The sequence below is a fragment of the Miscanthus floridulus genome, chromosome 17, assembly GCF_019320115.1.
Source record: "Miscanthus floridulus cultivar M001 chromosome 17, ASM1932011v1, whole genome shotgun sequence".
Classification (NCBI taxonomy): domain Eukaryota; kingdom Viridiplantae; phylum Streptophyta; class Magnoliopsida; order Poales; family Poaceae; genus Miscanthus; species Miscanthus floridulus.
This window is the reverse complement of record NC_089596.1, coordinates 67390684-67411006: the sequence shown is the minus strand read 5'-3', so window position 1 is coordinate 67411006 and position 20323 is coordinate 67390684. Positions and strand designations below refer to the sequence as shown.

General features: G+C 44.5%; 1 protein-coding gene and 2 pseudogenes across 1 annotated transcript; 1 reads left to right on the top strand and 2 right to left on the bottom strand.

Annotated features, from left to right (window-relative positions):
- Nucleotides 1–3762: 3762 nt before the first annotated feature.
- LOC136515738 (mRNA-decapping enzyme subunit 2-like) lies at nucleotides 3763–6376 on the top strand (annotated as a pseudogene).
- Nucleotides 6377–12209: 5833 nt separating this feature from the next.
- LOC136518219 (protein IN2-1-like) lies at nucleotides 12210–14047 on the bottom strand. Its single transcript, XM_066511867.1, has 8 exons — nucleotides 13937–14047; nucleotides 13740–13814; nucleotides 13416–13476; nucleotides 13239–13325; nucleotides 13052–13150; nucleotides 12836–12944; nucleotides 12667–12743; nucleotides 12210–12564 (listed from the first exon to the last, which is right to left on the bottom strand). Exons 1-8 carry the CDS (start codon nucleotides 13966–13968, stop codon nucleotides 12358–12360), a joined length of 747 nt encoding a protein of 248 aa, XP_066367964.1. The 5' UTR covers nucleotides 13969–14047; the 3' UTR covers nucleotides 12210–12357.
- Nucleotides 14048–14882: 835 nt separating this feature from the next.
- On the bottom strand, nucleotides 14883–18464 carry LOC136515737 (ent-kaurenoic acid oxidase-like; annotated as a pseudogene).
- Nucleotides 18465–20323: the final 1859 nt, after the last annotated feature.

Genomic DNA, 20323 nt, shown 5'->3' with positions numbered 1-20323 from the left:
TATTAGCCAATGGTTGACCACTCTTGAGGCATAGAAGCAAGGTGAAAGACTTGGAGTATATTGCGAATCCATACCACTTTAGTCTTAGAAAATAGAGAAGGAGATACGATTGTGAGTTTCCTCTTCTACTTGTACCTCGGTAGATGCATCTCAGGTTCGAGTGACATCCAGGATTATTTGTGCTAACTTTGATCATTTTGATTGATTAAGTTTAGTTCATACTGCTATTGATGATGGGTTCACCACTCTTATAGAGTGCTCTAATCAACCATCAAGATCCGGGTTATAGTAGTAAATATCTAGCATAGATGTGGTATCTAGGCTATAGTTTACTTGAGGATACGTATGTCTCACGATTGTGTGGTAGCCATAGGTTGTGACAGTGACAACCTTGTCTGATCTACATAATCCACCGTGTTTGGGCTGATTTTTAAAACATAGGGCTCTTTGCGACATAGCGCAGCACCCTTCTCATCCCTTTTTGTTGTTGTATTTGGACCGTGCCCCAAAGTGAATAACCATATGCGAACTTATCTTAATTTCTTGAAAGTATCAACTTTAGATATCCTCTCTACCCCTTCATATTATTTATCCTTGTTTTTATCATAGGATGTCCTTGATTCTTAGCTAATTCACTTCGTGTTTCCCATAAAACTTGATACCTTGGAATGCTCCCAGGTGATTGCTACATTACACATTCATACGTTTGAGGATTTACCTGTCTGCCACATAAAATGTCAACTTATGCCAACCCAAAGACCAAGGTGGGCTTGGAATTCATAACTTAAACATCAAGAACATAGCTCTTCTCTGTAAGTGGCTTTTCAAACTGACACAGATGGGACTTGGCAACAAATGCTATACAACAAATATCTAAGATCTAAGCCTTTCTCTCAAGTTCAACGAAACAAAGGGGATTCACATTTTTATGCTAGCCTTATGAAAGTCAAACATGATTTTATCTGTTTTTGGGACTTTATAATTAAAGATGGATCACAAGTCAGAATCTAGAAAGAAGGTGGTTGGGACAAACAATATCCTTGCTGATCACAAGTCAGATTCTAGAAAGAAAGTGGCTGGGACAAACAATATCCTTGCCTTTATAATGTAGCCCATCCACCAAAAATAGAATAATGTAGCAGACGTGTTAAATATCTCACCACCCATTCTATCATGGCGAAAGGATGAAAGGACTTAATTGGGCATAAACTAGTGTGTTGGAACATCGCTAATACTATGTTAAGCCAAGAAGAAGATGATTATTTTGCTAGAAGTTACATCCTAATGTACAGTTCTAAGTTAAATCACAATATCCAGCTATAATCCACAACGATGTCCCTAGTATTAATAAATGCCTATGGAAAATAAAAAAGCTCCATTGAAAATCAAGGTTTTTATGTGGTATCTACATAGGAGCTAATGTTAACCAAAGACAAGTTAGCTAAATGTAGTTGACAAGGCAACAAATAGTGTTGTTTTTCTCACAAGGATAAAACAATTAAGCACATGTTCTTTGAGTGTCGTTTTTGCTCATGTTGTCTAGTTTGTTATTCAAACGGCTTTAGACTTATCTCAACCACGTATTGTTTCAAATATGTTTGGGACTTGGCTATAGGGTCTTAGTAATAAGCTTTGCTAAGAGCAGTAGCTATGTGTTGGTCACTATGGTTATGGTTATGGAGGAACGATGTGATCTTTGAAAAGAAACATAATTCTTCTCCTTTGTAGGTTAGTTTCTCAACTATACATTGGTTTCATATATGGACAACATCATAGGATTTGATTGCAGTGGCATCTCAGCAATTGGTGTGGGTGACCAAGAAGTTTTGATCCAGGCATATGGATCAAAACATTTTAAAGCTATGTGTAGCCAGTCTACCGATCGAGTATTATTAGTGCGTCTGAATATTTTAAATCTTTTTTAAGGCTATGTGTAGCCTAGTTATGCAGAGGTTGAGAGTGTTTTAAGATCCTTGTATCATCTTGATATAACAATCTTAGAATTAATTGAATTTCCCTTATTGAATAAAAGCTAGGAAGCCTTCTCTTGAGCACAGGATACTAGAGGTGCAGTGGTATTTTTTTTTAAAAAAAAGGTCCTTACCTTTCTGAATTATCGTCGTGCTCTTATTTTTCCTTTCGAACTTTGAAATCAGCCATCCTACGCTCATGACTCTCAAAACCGTTTAAATTACCTTTGTACCATGATTTGAAGTGGTTTCGGTTTTAAAAATCTAATATGATTTTTAACCCATGAAAAATGTCTTCATGCTTCTAATTTTTTTAGAAAAAACCTTAGAGATAGATTGGATCATGGCAAAGCCAAATAAAATATTTAAAGCTCGTGAAAATATGTATAGAAGCTTCCAAATTTTAAATTTATCTCTATAAAAAATAGGAAAATACCCAAACAATGAGAATTTTCCAAAACATTTGAATTGGTGTCCAAAAGTGTTTTAAGAACTTTCCACTACAAAATATGAGATGGAACAGGCAACGATGCAACATTTAGATATAAAGGCGCACCAAATCGGCGGCCTCCCAGGGTGTTCACGTACGTTCTATTTAGTTGGTGCGTTAGATCAAAATTCCACGACTCAGATGAAGCGCGTCACAACCAGCCTTCCTCCGTGCATTCGGTAGTAGACAGATGAAGCAAGTTGACGATTGCACGCGACATGCAAATGGACGGTGACGCGTAGTAGGGGACGGTGGATTCTCTAACATGCATGGTCGGTGCCTAATTAGCATGGTGGTCGGCACACATACGTTTGTTTGTGTGTGCGGTGCGCTGCTGACACTTGCCGCGGGTGAGTTTTCCCCCTTCACTTCCTTCGTCCCTCTCTCTCTGCTCTCGACCTCCTCTCTCTTTGTCTCTCTCTCCACGTAGGGTGTCCCGGCAGTGCCTCATTCTCTTCCTCTCCCTCTCCCTCTCCCTCTCTCTAGATCTGTGGCTGGTCATCTCTCTAGCATCGGTGGCCACCCCTCCCCCGCCCGCCTCCCCCTCCCCTACCCCTCCATCTCCTGACGACGCAACCACTACCCCACGACGGTACGACCGTGTCCGTCCCGCCAGACCACGCCGCGTCTTCAGTTTCTAGCGAGGGGCTCACCACCGGCGTGGAGGCGCTCAAGGACTCCATCCGGGGCCTCGACGTGGGCGTGGGTTGGCCACGTGGAACATGGCCACCTCTGTCTCGAGCACACGAAAGTCGACCACCCTCGTTCCCATAGCTGTCTCCTTCCCCGCATTCCTTTCGTCCGTACGCCACCGCCGTCGCCGCCTGCCTTGCACCGCCGACAGTGCCTCAGTCCAAATCGAGCCTCCCTCTTCCCAGATCGGGTTCTATAGTCGCCGCAACCGCCGCCGCATCCGTCGCCTTCACTCCGCGTGCGCTCTCTCCCCCCCCTCTCTGTCTGTGATGATTGGGTGGGCTACCGCCACTGCTGCCCTACACAAGGTGCCCAGGCCTTCTCCGATCTCTTCTCCGGCGAAGAGCGCCCACCAGGTATTCCCATCCTTCTCATTTTCCCTGTTTGCTATGCGAAACCGAGTTCCCAAACTCACCTAAAGCTATTTGGCCATTTTATGCTTACTAACTTCTAACTAGATCCACCCCTGCTTGATGCCAAACAGCCCTATCTCTTTATGATCCAAAAATTTGTCACAATCCAGCCTTTTGCAATCTACAAGCTGCTCACAATCAAAATCTTATCTTAAACAAATAGACGCTGATAGGGCGCGCTGGTCGGTGGATGACGATGGTGGGCGGCGAGGGGCTGAACCGGTCTTCATCGAGGGGGCAGCTGACGGCCCCAAGAGCTGCTTGATGATCACTGCAGGTATTTCCCTAACCCCCAAACCCCATCTCTCAAGTTCTTTTTGGATTTGCTTAGATCAATCTAGAGTAAATCAATCTGAGCTGAATCACCTCTGTAGTCGGTTCATTCTGAATGTGCCCAAGGAGGAGCTGGAGTTGTTCGAGCGAATCCTATTCCTATTGGAGCAGGTGCACTGGTTCTATGAGGACAACTCCGTCGAGCACAACCCCAACCTCAAGTCCCTCTCCTTCAAGAACTTCACCTCCCTCAGTAAGCCCGCCTGTGCATGGATGCATAGGAGATTATGGTTGGATTGGTAGTTGACGCCAGTTCCATTGCGTTGATACGGTGGATTGGATTGGTGGTGTGTGCAGTGTTCAAGAGCTACACTGCTCTCAGGCCCTACATCGCGCACCTAGATGATATCTACAAGGACATCAACAACTACAAGTTCCGTGTCCCCGTGTCCGACGCCATCATCCTAGATGACACTTATGAGAGGGTAATTTGCTGATTTTTTTGGCCCCAATCTATTGCATTTTAGGAGTTCCCTGATTGGGATTTGTGAATTAGGAGTCTAAATGTAGGTTGCACCAATAGCATTTTCCTTACATTTGAAATCGGTAGGCATACATTATCCTCTGATTTATAGTTGGCCTTATATATTGAAGGAAAAACTAAGATTTCTGATGCTAGGATGTGGTGTTTTCACTATAAATCTCCTATATATTTTCTTACACATACAATTTCACACGCTATTCTGCAATAAAATTATAAACATACATAAATTCTAGATTTTTTTCCTGACCCTTTGGAGATCAATTTTGTTTGGGTGGGGGTGGGGTGGGGTTGTGTTGCTTCTCAAGACCAATTAACCCCTTCCCCTTCAGTACAGTGCTTGCTTGTTAAGGGATGGAAGGCTGGGGCCAACTAGAGCTTTCCTCGTGGAAAGAGGAATAAAGATGAGGAAGATCACACATGTGCCGTTAGAGAAGTAAACTTTTGCCTGTATCATCTTCCTGCCTACAGTTTAATTTCCTTTATGAGTGCACCCTGCAATTTCTTTGAAGCATATTGTACTTGCAGCAATGAAATATATATTAGATACCATTCAACACCATTTGCTGCTTTTATACGATAGTATTCCCTGCTTGGTTTGAGTTTACAAATTCAATTTTCATATCGCTAGATCTTTGAATACTTTCATCTCTTCTTCACGGCGAATGTCTGTTTGGTTAGACATGTATACATTTCATTCATAGAGGGCATTCTTATGGTCTGCAGGAGCAATCTTTGTCCTTTATGCTATCAGCAATATGTATCAATGTTAAAGATAACAAGTGAATCACCTGTCTAGCATTTTTTCCACATGCAGGAAAAAAACTTGATTAAAATATTTAGTTTGTTAAAGGCATTTCCTCTTCAATAGTAGAGTGGGTTTTCATACGATAAAGCCAATACTTTGCATGAGATACTCGAAGATCCGTGTTGCTAATATTTCACCCTTTCTCCAATCTGGAGCACTTCTAATGCTTATATTCGTTAGTTCCTCCTGTTCAGCATATAGTAGTTTTTTTGCTAACTAACATCTACTTGAATAACAATGCAGGTCCTAGATGATGCCCCGCTGGTGGCCAGGTGCCTCACCGCCGTCTTGGAGTATGTCACCACTGTCCTCACACTGAGAGGTTCGTGTACTGTCCTTCTTGATCTCGATCTGTGTCCGATCTCCACCTTCTTCTCGATCTCGATCTGATTGTTGCGTCTTTTCTAGATCTGATTTGGTTATGTCTTATGATTACTTACGTGATTTCCATGCCAAAGAATCGCTCCAGGCGTCGGCAACAGCCCCTCCTCTACCAGGTTTGCTAGGCAGACCAGCGGTGGCAGACATCCAAACCAATTCCATTTTTTTAGAAAACACCAGTGATGGTTCAGTTTGCTGCATGCCAAATTGACTTGGATTGTCACATACTGTTGCTCCATGCTTATTTATGTATATGTACATGCCATCTTTATATGCACAAATATGCGCTATGTATTATCACCTAGTTATTTGTTCTTGTAAATGCTTCGATGCTCCATAATTTGAGTTTAGTCACTGAGCCCTCACAGTGCTTGGGCTGTGAGTATGTGTATCACCTTGATTCTATTTTACATCTCAATAGCTGCCAGTAACATCATGCTTTGCAGTGTGAGCTTGACCCTGTTTTACCTTTAAAATTGTAACTGCCATGGACTCGCGGCCTTGCGTAATGTCCCAAACCATTCTATCTAGCTCATTCTTGGAATTCCCTGCAATTTGTGGCCTAAACAAGTTCAATTGAGCAGTCTAGTATACCGATTGATACTTGATTTTGTAGCCAAAGAATTTGATAAACATAGTTCTAATACATTTGACCATTTTCAGGCTGAAGACGAAGACGGTGAAGCTGAGGATGACGAAGTTGATGCGGATGCAGAAGACAAGGAGAACGTCAAAAGCAAAGCAGGATCTTCCCTGCCAAGTAAGAGGAAAAGGGATAGTGAGGATGATGCCAATGGACACAAGTAAAACGGTGAGGGAAATAGTATTTCCTGAACTTCGGAAGCGTTCCTGTGCACTGATTATTATTTGCATGCTTTCTGGTGCTTTTTTTCCTAGCACTTGTAATAGACTAGAGCATAGTGTTTTTAGGCAATTCCATTTCTGAAGTATCTCCTGGATTCTAGAAGTTGTCTGACTCTGAAACAATGAGTACTCTTGGATGTCCCCAGCATGTATCCTCTCTTTGTTCGGTATGACTTCCTGATGCTACTAATCGAGATCACAGTTCATATTATGATACTTGTGCTTCTAGAGGATGACCTTTTTATGCTTGTATGTAAACTATGTATATGTTTCATTGACTTCCTGGTGCGATATTTCCTACCTCAAGGTAGTGCACTCCGTCCCAAATTGTTTTGGACTCTTGGTTGTCACCTGACACCTGACTTCTAGAATCTAAAGCGTTCAAAGATGTGGACTGACTGAAGTGACTGTGAAACACTTCCATTAAAACTTGTTTGTAGGAGGTTGTTTCCATTAGAAATTATTCCGCTTGCGCTGGTTCCCTAATGAATATTCGATGCATTTTCGCTTGTGTTAACACTCAAAATTGTATTCATTTTAGGACGGAGAGAGTACTTAAGTGTTAACACTCAAAATTGTCCGCGAATAAAGTTTTATAGCCCGCTAAAAGCACGGTAAAGACCCGCTAAAAAAACACGGTAAAGATGAAGCAATAAATGGTGGTCTCCGGAGAATTTATACGGAAAGTGCAATAGACTGAACGTGCAAAGTATATAACACAAGATGACGAGTGGCTCCCTAAGCTATCTAGAAATTCACTCAGTAAATTTGAAAGCACTGGACATCTTCACCTACACAGGGTGGGTCGAAAACAGGTGGACACATTTAATGCCTCCCCTCTATGCTACCATCACATAAAAATAAGTCGGGCAGGTGGATACATTTAATGCCTCTCCTCCTTACCATAAGATAAAAATAATTCCCCGACTATGCAGGAACATTTGTGCTCACACATGCAGCCATGCATCTAAGAGACGGCTTGGGTTGCGTGCACGTTGCTCCCAAGGTGGTCAGTGGTTGGGGTTGGTCGCCATTAATACAGCCCCCTAGCCAGTGCAGGTTCAACTTCCTAGCCGTGCAGCGTCCCATCATCCCTTAGCACCTCCGTGTCCACCTCAACATGGCAAACATCAGGGCGATCGCTGCGGACTACGGCCGAAGATCTGCTGCCTTCCTTGCACTGCTCATGTGCCCTACACTACCAGCAGCACCATCGGCATAAATGAGGAAATAAAGCTTCGGAACCTATTTTTAAACTAAAACTTGACAACAAATTCTTTTCAAGAAGTTAGGACGTTGCATGCAAAATTATATAAGTAGCCCTATTACTATAGTTATGTATCCAGGATAGATGGCACTCTGCTGACTTACGTAGGCTTAATCAAGTTCTTTGTAGGTACACTGACCCCAAGTATAGTCCGATAGTATCGACTAGCTACAGAGAAAGATCGGTGTGCCAAAAAACTAAGAGCGGTTGCCCTATATGTTGGCAACAGTAGAAGAATGTATAGGACGTACATTCATGCATATCCTGTTTGTGCATTCTAGTGCCCGTATTGCTTGCAGATACGCCATCCATAGGTGTCACACGTGTCGTATGGTGCACGCCTAACTCGTTCCTGTTCTGGAGGTAATGCTAAATTATGGCTTTGTGCTTCACATCGCATGTGGTTCACGCCTGCCTAAAAGTTGGCTTTAATTTCTAACCCTACTTTGGTGAGTTAGTATTCTATATGGTGCATAATCCTGTATTGGATTGAATAGAAGTGTTGGCTTTGCTACTGCATTATTCTTTCTTTTCCTTTTAATGAAATGATACGCAACTCTCATGCGTGTTCGAGAAAGAAATATATGCTCCACCATATAAATTGGAAGCTGTATAAATTTAAGTGTAAATTTGGAAGGTGTATAAGTTCTCTGTGGTCCTAATTAAACATATAACTTTGCTCTATCCAAATGAGTTCATAATTTAGAACTTCTCACTGTCTGACAAAGAGTACGGAAATAAGCATCATACAAACCACTGAATAATTGGCAGACTCAAGTGGGTTACCAAAACCTTTTATTTTATATTTGTTTTATTTACTATTTAGCTTGGATAAAAATTGTTACAAAAAAGGTTAATACAGATAAGTGATAGGCATGACTAAGTTTGGGACGACCAATAGGGCATCAGTATAAGTATTTGTCACTTTTACAGGTGGAGCAACATTCCAGGAATCTCAGAGCTATCTTGTGACAAATTCAAGGAATTATGTATTGTGTAGATATCAGAGACACAAGCACACAAAAAATATTAAAATAATTATTCTGAAATAATGATAAGATTGCATAGGATACACATACAGAATAACAAGTATTATTAGGGGCAGCGAGACTAGAAAACTACCTTCTAGATGAAAAGTGGCCTTCTGAAGAAGGAAAGCCGTCACCTGTACTGATCTTTTGAGATGTTTTCTTTTCCTTATTCCTATTATCATCAAAGTATGGGAGGACACGGTGGTAGCAGGCATATAACCATACAAATGCATTATCGCTGTCATATATATGGTCTAAGTACTACCACGTGAAATGGTTCCACATAGACCAATACCCCACGGTAGAGTCAGTAAAAATAATATTGCATATTACAGCCACCATAGTATCCCTCATAAATATTAAAGTGTAGTCTGTCTGAACTTTATTTAGTTATTACTGACAAGGAACTCACATGGATACCTAGCGTTGATACTTTGCTAGCTATGTAAAAACTTAACCACAATGACAATTGCAAAGGACCTCGCATCACAATATAGCTGGTATAAGAATTGCGCCGCTATTTATTTGGTGAATGTAAGAAATAACTTAATCATGTGCAGTCAAGTTGTGGACAGGCCCTATGCCCTCGAAATTTGAATAAATCCGCGAAACTTGAATATTTATTCAACTCTTCTTATTTCAACAACTATCTCAGGGCCTCTCGTAGGGTAGCAGGCACATTACATGGATATACAATATGATTGATGCTACCATAGTAAGAATTAGGATAGCAAAGATGGTCATGGTGAGCCCATCTTCATCTAAGCACATCTTGAGAGTGTCAGCTTCTTGCTTCTGACAGTGTACTCTGGCTCCTGCTTGATGTTTTCTTCGATAGTCTCCAGCTTGCAACACTTATCTCAGGCTTTTTCTTAAAATGTTGAAATAGGTTGCCATTTGAATAGGGGGCTTATGCTGGTGATTAGTGTTGAGTGTGGAGTGTCTTGTTGTGAAGGGGGATATAGGCGATTGACGGCGGGTTTAGAGGGTGGGTGCGCGCTATTATCAGCGGCATTGAGCAGCATTAAGGGCCGAGGGAATCAGGTTTGTGGGGGACAGCAGCGGCAGCATTGGGCCAATGGAGGTGACATCACGAGCGGTGTCGTGGGGCAGTGGTACAATGTGCGGTGGGTGGCGGTGCAGAAGAGACAACGGCGTGACGCTGAGAGGACGACACCAGTGTACGGGAAAAGGAGCGCGGGTGAGTGGGCACTGGTGGTGCGCACGGCTTTAATTTGCATGCGGTCTGCGGTGCGCTTTGCTGGTTGCATGGGTGTGGAGTAAATGTAGCTAATTCGGGCGCACCCAAGCAACTGAGAAGTGGAGGCGGCGTAGAAGGAAAACACTGGCGGGTCACGAGGTGGGGAGAGCGTCAGCCATGGTGCGCTCTCGGCGCGAGCTTGAGTGGAGGGAGGAAAAAGGAGGGGAGAGGGGTTCGCTCGATGAGGAGGCGAGCGAGCGACCGTGCCCCAAAAGAAGAAAAAGGAGGGGTCCAGTACGGGGGCAAGGGTGAGGGCGAGAGTCGAGAGCCGACAGGGTGTGGAAAAAGGAGAGAAAATGAACTGTACGAGTGAACAAGGCGAGTGTGGCATAGCTAAACGAGAGCTAAACGCAAGTGGGTCCCGGTATCTACAGCGTCCGTAGGTGTCGATGCGTGCGTAGCGCGGTCAAACCGGACACTGGGATTGGGACATGGTGTCAATTTAAGCCTTTCAATCACTCCAGACTACTCGAATAATAACTTTTCTGCACTCGTCGTCCTCGTGCACTGTGCGCTTCTCATTTTCCTAGCCTCTGGTCCACTCTTGATCCTCGCCCTCGTCCCCGTATCAAGCCCCCCTCCTTTCTTTCTTTTTTTGGGGACACGGCCGCCCGCACGCCTCCCTCGTCGAGCGAACCCTCTCTCCTCTCCTTTATTCCCCCCTCCGCTCGCTTTCACAGGGAGCGCGCCATGGTCGACTTTATCCCCACAGCGTGAACCGACACTATATCCCATCCATGCTGTCTCCACTTCTGGTGCGCTGCGCTCCATCTCCATTCGCCACTATAAAATACCCTTGGTCCTTGCTCTTCTTCTTCATCCTCATCCCTCTCGAATCCGAAGCAGAGCTACGAGATCTAGCCGTTATTGTAGAACTAGGTTCGTCTGACAGAGGCGATGGTGTAATCTGAGAAGAAGGGATCTTGTTTTCGAAGAAGTTCAAGTCTACCCTTGGTTAGTTTGGTCTTAGGGTTCACGATGTTTGATTTCTCAGTCTCCTGTTTCTGGATCTGTTGGTCATACATCATGTTTTGGATAATCATTATCTTGTTGTTTTTCCATTGCCCTCGTCTATCCTGACTTCTAGAGTAAGCCTTGGTTGTACTAGATTGCTCTTAACCATGTGACTTGAAATCCCGGAGTAATTTAGTGTTCGACGTCGTGTAATCTTTCTTGTAATTTTAGATTTACGAAATGTGTTGTAGTTTCGCCTAAGGAGAGTGGATCATAATTCACTCTTTTGTAAATCCTCGCGTTAGGAGACATACTTGTGTTGTAGTTTTTGCTCTTTTCACCTATAATGTAATCCTAGCCAATGTTGTGCTTTGAATCTAAGTATGTTAGTTGCTTTTTTTTATAAAAGGGAATATATTAATATCCTAGCATCTGCATCGACTAATGCATATTGTTGTTCATTATTACAAGCGAGCAAAAAAAACCAAGGAATCTCAAACACGAAGTTTTGAACCATGAATACAACAGAATTCTCAAAAAGAAAGACTAAAGAGCAATTCTGTTGCTAAAACACCAGCCGTGTATAGCAAACACCTCCATCGTGGCCGTCTCAATAAAGCCAAACTCCATCAAATACTTCTTTCCACTAATATATCATTAATTTGCTGGCCTAGAATATGCACCATGTAATGACAACCAACCTCTATGTTCGTTTACAACATTGTAATGAAAAAAACTATGTTACCTTTTTCTTTGCATATTTTTCCATTTAATGTACCAAATAGACCAACATTTCGTAGCAACGCGATGAGAAAACATATTAGACATATAAGTCATATTTTCCAAGATTTTTCCTATACCAAGTATATCACCCGCAGCGAAGTGCGGGCAGCGGTGGCTAGTAAATTTAATGCACGCTGAATTTATTCATGCCTCTTACATTCCATGTTTTGGGAGAAGCCTGCGTGCTACATTGAGAACTGGGATCGATCATGGGCACTTAACAGGCCCATCGATGCCTGTTCGGTCCATAGACTAAAGAAATTTGTGACGCAAATAGGAAAATTCGTTTGGACGACTCAAAGCACTCTGTTCGACATGTAATTTTTTGTCTTTTCTATTTTGCAATAACGGGATTCAAAATAAGAAAAGCTTACACTACACTTCACATGGCTAATAAATAGAGTACAGTACTGAACAGTACTACAGTACATTATCATCAATAGCATAAAACTACCCTTATATAGCATGCCGTATTTTATTCATCAAATCAACACTGATGAGTGATTTGTCTTCGATCAACGGACTAATGCCGCTCTGTCACGTCTTCAGGCAATCCGGAAAAGTTACAGCAAGCTTGTTGGTACCGATTGGCAAATAAAATAAAAGAAGAAAACTCACCATACTTTCACTATCTATAGTATCTAACCTTAAGATGATTCTGGGCAAGATCAAGCAAAAACAGAGGATCGTTTTTAGTCTGCGTATATGCTTCGATCTTGTTCATCTCCTCAATGAATTTCTCAAGGTTCGGCCTGCCTTTGGTGATGTCATAGTTCCTAAGATGAGAGTAGTATATCTGAACCCTTTCCAAAATTGTAACATACGCTATATCCGCCTGAAAAGGGAATCGAGCATTAGAAAGAGTAAAAAATTTGGGCAATCCAAATGAAAGGAGAAAAAGCAAACCACATTTCAGGTCGTAAAGGCAGTGATTTACCAAGCTAAATTGGCCTAGGAAGAACGGGCCGTCGTTGAACTTTGTCATCTCAGCTTCGAGTTTATCCAGAGCAGCAACTGATGATGGAACATACAGTTTGAGCGATGCAGCATCTCAAGTTGTCAACGAATCCAAATTGCAATCCTTTCAGTCTAAGCAATGGCCTTACCAACTTCATCTGACACGGCTGCGTGGGCCATCAACGGCGAGTAGAGGGCTTTGGTGAACGCATTGGCATATGCGATCAGCTCGTCAGCAAACTGCCTCTTTGCAGAATCCTGCAGGAAACCAACACACACATCCTCATCCTCTGCTCTGAGACGATCAGAAATTGCTGCAACGTTGCAAGTGTTCTGCTGCACTGAAGGTGACACTTGACAGGTACCTCTGGGAGCAGCGCAGGGCCGTCAAAGTTGCGGTCGATGTACTTGATCAGGTCCAGGCTCTCGCCCCAGACCTCGTTGTCGTGCTCCAGGGAAGGAACCTACCGAGAAACAGATGTTGTCTAAAGTGTTTCACGAAGAAGATGCTCAAGATGGTGGACATGTACTACAACTGTAGACCCAGCATACCGTGCCCTGTGGGTAAACCTTCTCCTTGTACCAAGCTGGTTTGTCCTGCAGATCAATGGCCACCAGCTCCATCTTGTCCTGCAAACCCTGGAGAGAGGAAGCAAACGAAACGAGGGTATTAGTTTTTGCAGTAATTTTTCACTTGTGAAGAGGCAGTAAAACTAAAAGTAGCAGAACCATGAAGTTCCTGGTAACCCAGGCACGCTGAGCGAACGGGCAGAAGTAGCAAATGTAGAGCCTTCACGCCAGCAAAATATGAGTAAAAGTCAGTCACTGATTTACCGTCTGATCAGTGCAAAAGTTTTCTTTTTCTTATTCCTGTTCACTTGTGTTATAATCCGTACTTATCAGCTTGTTTTTCAGCCGGAACAGTGTTTTTCTCTCGCAACAAATCAGCCGGAACAGTGTTTCGTTTTGTTTTTTCAGCGAAGCGAACGGGGCCAATGGAAACAAAAAGAGAGGAAGTGTGGTATTGAATAGGAATATAGGATGGTGAGTTGCCTGGTGGTGCCATCGAAAACGGGAGGTGGCTGCGAGGTGGAGCCGAGGGCCGGCGGGAGCGTCTCCTTCACAGAGCTGCACACAGACACAGGCGTTCGGTTCCATTAGCTAGGGACGCGCACAAAACGGCAATCACAGCACAGCATAGCATGCATCCTCCACGACTCCTCGTACGACGACGACGACCAATCACCCACCTGGAGCTGGAGGGTCCTGCGGCTGCGGCCATGTCGACGGGATGGGACTGGGACGTGTTGGAGACGCGACGCCGGCAGCGGCAGTGGTTGATTGGCGAGCGGTGGGCGCGCGAGTGCGGTGGTGAGATGATCGTGATCGGCCCACGTATTTATACCAGTGGATGGACTAGTGGTGTTTTAATGATCGCTGTCGTCGCTGTCTGCTAAATTGCGGTGGCACCCCACTTGTGAGGACCCTAGGCCTTGTTTAGTTCGCGAAATTTGGATTTTGGGACTACTATAGCATCTTCGTTTTTATTTGACAAATAGTGTCCAAACATTGACTAATTAGGCTTAAAACGTTCGTCTCGCAATTTCCCACCAAACTGTGCAATTAGTTTTTCTTTTCGTCTACATTTAATGCTCCATGCACGGGCCGCAAACATTCGATGTGACAGGTACTGTAGCAACTTTTTGGATTTTGGGGTGGAACTAAACAAGGGCTTATTGTTGGAGTTGAAGAGTTAGATGACGTAATCGATTGGGTCATCTTTGCCTCTTTGTGATGCTTGATCAATCTGTATTGCCCCTGTTCAGGTGGGAACAAGATCCTCTAACTTGGACTTGGATGACTGCAGGGTACAGTCGAAGAAGGATCGTCGTTCTTGCATGTCGTCATCTATGACCTAACTGATGAAGTCACATGTCGAAGCTAACTGCAGGGAGCAAGGATTGCTTGAAACCCTTGCTGATTTTGAGGGACACTACTACGGCAAAGATCTGTAGAGGCGCCTCTAAGTTGATCACCGGAGTATATATATATATATATATATATAATGCAGTTGATCCACGTACAGAGCGCATCATACGGGATGAAGGGACGAAATAAGCAGTACATGTAGCCGGGACATGCGCTCTCTCTGACTTCTGAATTCTGAGCAATCCTTGCGCTGTCGCCTGTTGGACTGCTTGGACAAGTACAGTCAAATGTAGCATATGCTTTTGCAAATTGCAACGTGTGCTGTCGACAATTGTTCTTTTATCTGGACACGATCGAGCACGTCGTCTTGCCCGCATCTTAAACAGAGTTCAGTTTGCTAAATGACATGGCAGCCCCATCTACCGGTTTCGAGTGGGGAAGGTATGTGACCCCAGCGTTAGGATTAAGCAGCTCCCATCTGAAAGAGTTGAAAGCCAACAACAGGATTAATCGAAGATTAGTCAAATTTGAAAATTTCAGTATAACTTAGCTTAACAAGCTCTGTTATTTAAACTAGTGCTGTAGGGAGTGCTATCTACGGTAGCTAGGACAGATATGAGAAAAGGAAAACAATTTGTACTATGTTATTTAGATGATCAATTACTTGTATCCAACAGCTAGATGATGGAGCATGATAGTGAGCTGCAGCCTTGCCAACATGTTCCCAGCGCAGATCCTGGGCCCTCCACCGAACACCTGGTACGTGCCTGGCTTTGGCGGTTTCTGGTAAAGTGATCAGTAATAATGTCCGATGTTGAATCGTCAGTGCAAGTCCCAATCGACAGTACTATATATGAGGTGAACTAGCTTAGCTTTGTATATACAGTTATACACTCTGAACCCCTGATCTCTAATAACAAGGGAATTAAATTAACGAAAAATCAACAGATTACTGCTGAATGCACTTAGTAGAGACTTACGTCCCATCTGTCTGGGTTGAAGCTGCGTGGATCATCATAAGTAGTTGGCGTCGGTATGCAAGGAGCGCAGCCACACCACGACCCTCCACCCTTTACGAATCGTATAACCTAGTACATGTAATCAATTTAAGCATTATATTGGCTTGTCCATTAATTCTTCATTCTAGAGTAGTGGGAGAAGTACTAGTACTGAATCATATAAAAGTGATTGCTTAATATAATTGCCTCTGTACTGGACATCTCTATGTGTCACGCGATGGACCATTGGAGCTACGTTGGCTACTCGAATTGTTTCTTCTACCACCTGCGAAAGACCAAGGGCTCAGAATAAATTGCATGCATACCCATATCCTTGAGCTAGTTTTTGTATTGTGTGACTTGTGATGGATATGCATCGTCGTATATTATGTACCTTGGCAGTATACTTCATGCTAGGGATGTCATCCAGGGAAATGAAGCCACCATTCTTGTCTCTACTTACAGCGTCGTTCTCCTCCTGACATGTGCAAGTTGCCAAGTTCAGATAATAAACATCATATAAATTACGCAGCACTTACATGGGCCATTCCGACCGCTTGGATTACAATTCTTGAATAATATATAATCCAGACTAGTTTATTCAAGAATTGGGCTCTTCGTGAGTTTACGGTGCTTAATTACCTCTCTGATCTGACTCTTTTTTGCACGACGACGCATAAGCAGTGCCGCAAAAAACTAGCTAATTCAAGAAGAGAATTGTGTACAAGAAGAGAAGAGAATTGTGTACAAGTAGCTAGCTAGCTTACCCTCAGCTTGTGAAGAGCAAGGGGAGATTTGGCTAGGTGATAGGCCGCCCACATAATGGCGTTGGAAGTTGACTCGTAGCCCGCGACGACGAGAGAGACGATGTTGTCCACCACCTCGTCGTCGCAGAGCTTCTTCCCTTGCTCGTCTTCCCTCTCCATCTCCATCAGCCCGCTTATCAAGTCCTTGTTGGCATCCACCGTCGTGTCCTCTCTCCTCCTCCTCTGGACCTCCTCCCTGAACACCGTGTCTAGTTTCTTGCGGCACTGCTTATATATATGAGTCACCGTTCAAAATTAAAGTCATATCAGAGTAATTAATTAATTAAGCACGGCAGAAGTATAAGAGCGACATGAACTGAAAGCATATCTTCTCATGCACGTACAGCGCGAGCGTGACGGTAGGCCGTTCCGGGGAAGTCTAACGGCAACGCCCTGAATCCAACAACCAGGCCGGCGAACCACCCGTCCATCTTGTCGGTGAGAGGCGACGGATCCATGCTCACGAACATCTTGCATATGTTCTCGAACGTCACCTGCAAGCGCATGCGTTAGTTATTCGATTTATGGCTTCAAATAAACGCATTAGCGTGCATCACTGTGCGCCGGAATATATAGCTATATTCGTATCAATTAGAGCAAGTATGATAAACGTGTATAGCTTGCTTATACATACATGTCTATTCATGCAAGAACCCAACATCTACAAGTTCTTTAATATCGAACAGAATAGTACAAATGAAATAGAAAAAAGGATGACCAAGGTTATAGACACCGTACCGTATATTATTATTAGACGTACTCTTGTCCTTCTAGAGCTGTAGTTTCTTAGCTTATTGCATTCTTTACTATAGTTGCTTTAATTGGTTGGATTTGGATGCTTCCGATCGGTAGATGCTTCAACCTTATGTCCGAACGTGGACAAACTAAAAATGGTTATAATTGTCTAGTTGATCCTTACTCCTATGGGGTATATTATCTATGGCTATATAGCCTATATAAGTACATTGTTACTTTTGGGTGCGTGTTTCTGCCGACGGACACGTACACCTTGCGCACGTTCAGTCCTTGTTCGGTTCTACTCGAGGGATTGAGCGGAATTTTGACTTGCAGCCTCGTGGGCCTGCACGGGAGACCAGAGAGGGGGTGGGGGCCTAGGTGGATCATTGTGGATGTTAAATGAACTTTTCTAACAACATCAAAGGGCAATTTGCAAATATGGGACTCGAAACATCGGTCGTTTGTAGATTTGACACTAGACCCACGTTCATAGACATAGATGGACCCACTTGTCATCCATCCGAGTGTCATCATAACCAAGGAGTCCATCTTTCGAGTGTCATTTTTGCAACCAGAATTCAATTTGGGCCGCTTACCTAAGATGAATTTTCCACAATTCGACGGCGACAACCCCCAGCTGTGGACCACCGGCGCAAAAAAAAAACACGGCTCATGCTGGAAAACACTATTTATGGCTGGACTAAACAACACTGTTAATACTGAAAAACACTGTTTATATTGTTTGTTGTGCGAGAAAAACAGTGTCCAAGCCGAACAAGCTACTTCGAGATGTACTCTGTTCCATCCTCGGTTTGGATTCGTGTCTCTATGCACCACTTCACCAGTGCCGCTGCTCGCTGGCTTCAGTCCGTGGAGCGATCCCTTCCTTCAGATTGGCCTACCTTTTGCCGTCTGATTCACCAGCGATTCAGCCGTGACCAGCACGAACTCCTTATCCGCCAATTGTACCACATCAAACAAACATCATCTGTCCAGGACTATACCGAGCGCTTCACTGAGCTGGTTGAACAACTCAAAGCCTACACTACCCCTGACCCTCTTTACTACACAACCCGCTTCATCGACGGTCTGCGACATGATATTCATGCCATTGTCATGGTTCAACGGCCCAGCGATTTGGATGCTGCCTGCACTCTTGCTCTGTTATAGGAAGAGGCGCTCGAGCCGGCTCACCGTCGCGACTTCAAAAAGTCGGACAACTCTGTCTTCTCCAAGACGGCGTCGATCAAGGGCGCCCTGCCATTACCACCCCCACCTCCGCGCCCGGGGCAGGAGCAGCGCCCCATGGACGACAAGAAGCAGGGTGGCCGTGGGGTGACTGTTGATGACAAGCTGTCCGCGCTCCGCTCCTTGCGCAAGGCCCGGGGCCTGTGCATCCGCTGCGGGGAAAAGTGGGCGCCCGGGCACAAGTGTGCCGCAGAGCTCCAGCTACATGCCCTTCAAGAGGTGTGGAACTTGTGCCAGGACGATTTCCAAGAGTTGGAGTCTTCGACTACCACGCCAACTGAGCCCGAGAACCAGGTGTTCATGCTGTTGTCTGCTGCTGCGGTTTCGGGCGACGTCGCTCCCGTACGATGCAGCTTCGGGGCTTCTTGGGTGATCTGGAGGTGCTCATTCTGATAAACTCGGGGAGCAGTCACTCATTCCTTAGCTCTTCTGTTGCAAGCAAAGTTGCTGGGTGCATTCCTCTGTTACAACCAATGACAGTCAAGATTGCAGATGGGGGTACTGTTCGCTGCGAGTATGAGTTGCCAGAGGCTAAATGTACAGTGCAGGGCTACTCCTTTCAGTCTGCTCTCAAGGTTCTTCCTCTGGGTTCATTTGATTTGATTATTGGGATGGACTGGTTGGAACCATTTTCACCAATGAAAATTCACTGGCGCAACAAATGGATGGCAATTCCTTATGGGTCCTCGACTGCCCTGCTCCAGGGTATTCATCCAGAACCAGTGGACTGTGCGTTGATCCAACTATTTCAGCTAGACTCCGATTCAGTGTCCGCTCGGCTGGAATCCAATGAGTCCTTGGTGCAGCACGTGCTTGAGGAGTTCTCTGAACTATTTGCCGAGCCTACCGAGCTGCCTCCGCGCCGTGCTTGTGATCACCGAATTCCTCTTATTCCTGGTGCTCAGCCGGTGGCCGTCCGCTCCTACCGGTATTCTCCAACTTTGAAGTCTGAGATAGAGGAACAAGTTACAGAGATGCTCAAGACCGGTATGATCCAGCCATGTAGCGGTGCCTTCTCCTCCCCGGTCCTTTTGGTCTGAAAGAAGGATGGCTCTTGGCGATTCTGTGTGGATTACTGTATGCTGAATTCTCTGACGGTGAAGTCCAAGTTTCTCATCCCGGTTATCGATGAGCTGCTAGATGAGTTATCTTCAGCAAGATGGTTCACCAGCTTGGACCTTCGGGCAGGGTTCAATCAAATCCGGTTGGCGCCAGGGGAGGAGCATAAAACTACATTTCAGATGCACTGGGGCCACTTTGAGTTCACTGTGATGGCATTTGGGTTGACAGGGGCACCAAGTACATTTCAAGGCGCCATGAATTGCACCCTCAAACCTCTGCTCTGTAAGTGTGTTATCGTCTTCTTCGACGATATCCTTGTTTACAACAACAGTTTGGAAGAACACATTGAGCATCTTAGGCAAGTCTTCAGCCTCCTAGCCAAGGACAATTGGTTGATTAAGAAGTCTAAGTGCCAGTTTGCTCAGCAGTGGATTTCTTATCTTGGCCACGTTGTCAGCGCTGAGGGCGTCGCAACTGATCCGGCCAAGATTCAGTCCATTCAAGATTGGCCATCTCCATCTGATGCAAAGCAGCTACGCAGCTTCTTGGGCCTTGCCGGTTATTACCGCAAATTCGTGAAGCATTTCGCTGTCATATCCAGGCCCCTCAATGACCTGCTAAAGAAAGGCACAATGTTCCTGTGGACACCTGTTCATGAAGAATCAGTCCAGGCTTTGAAGCATGCTCTGGTGACGGCGCCAGTGCTGGCACTTCCCAACTTTTCTAAGCCTTTCCAACTCCAGACGGACGCCAGTGATTTGGGAGTCGGTGCAGTACTTCTCCAAGAAGGCCACCCAAGAAGTGAAGAAGGCCACCCTCTGGCTTTCGTCAGCAAGGCCCTCGGCCCTTGCACCAG

What these genes read in the sequence shown, in the direction of transcription:
- LOC136518219 (XM_066511867.1), bottom strand. Translation starts at nt 13,968, where the DNA reads ATGGCCGCAGCCGCAGGACCCTCCAGCTCCAG. An exon ending in GGGTTACCAGGAACTTCATG is followed by an intron (nt 13,326 to 13,415) that starts GTTCTGCTACTT and finishes TCCTCTCTCCAG; the next exon opens with GGTTTGCAGGACAAGATGGA. An exon ending in AGCCGTGTCAGATGAAGTTG is followed by an intron (nt 12,744 to 12,835) that starts GTAAGGCCATTG and finishes TTCCATCATCAG; the next exon opens with TTGCTGCTCTGGATAAACTC.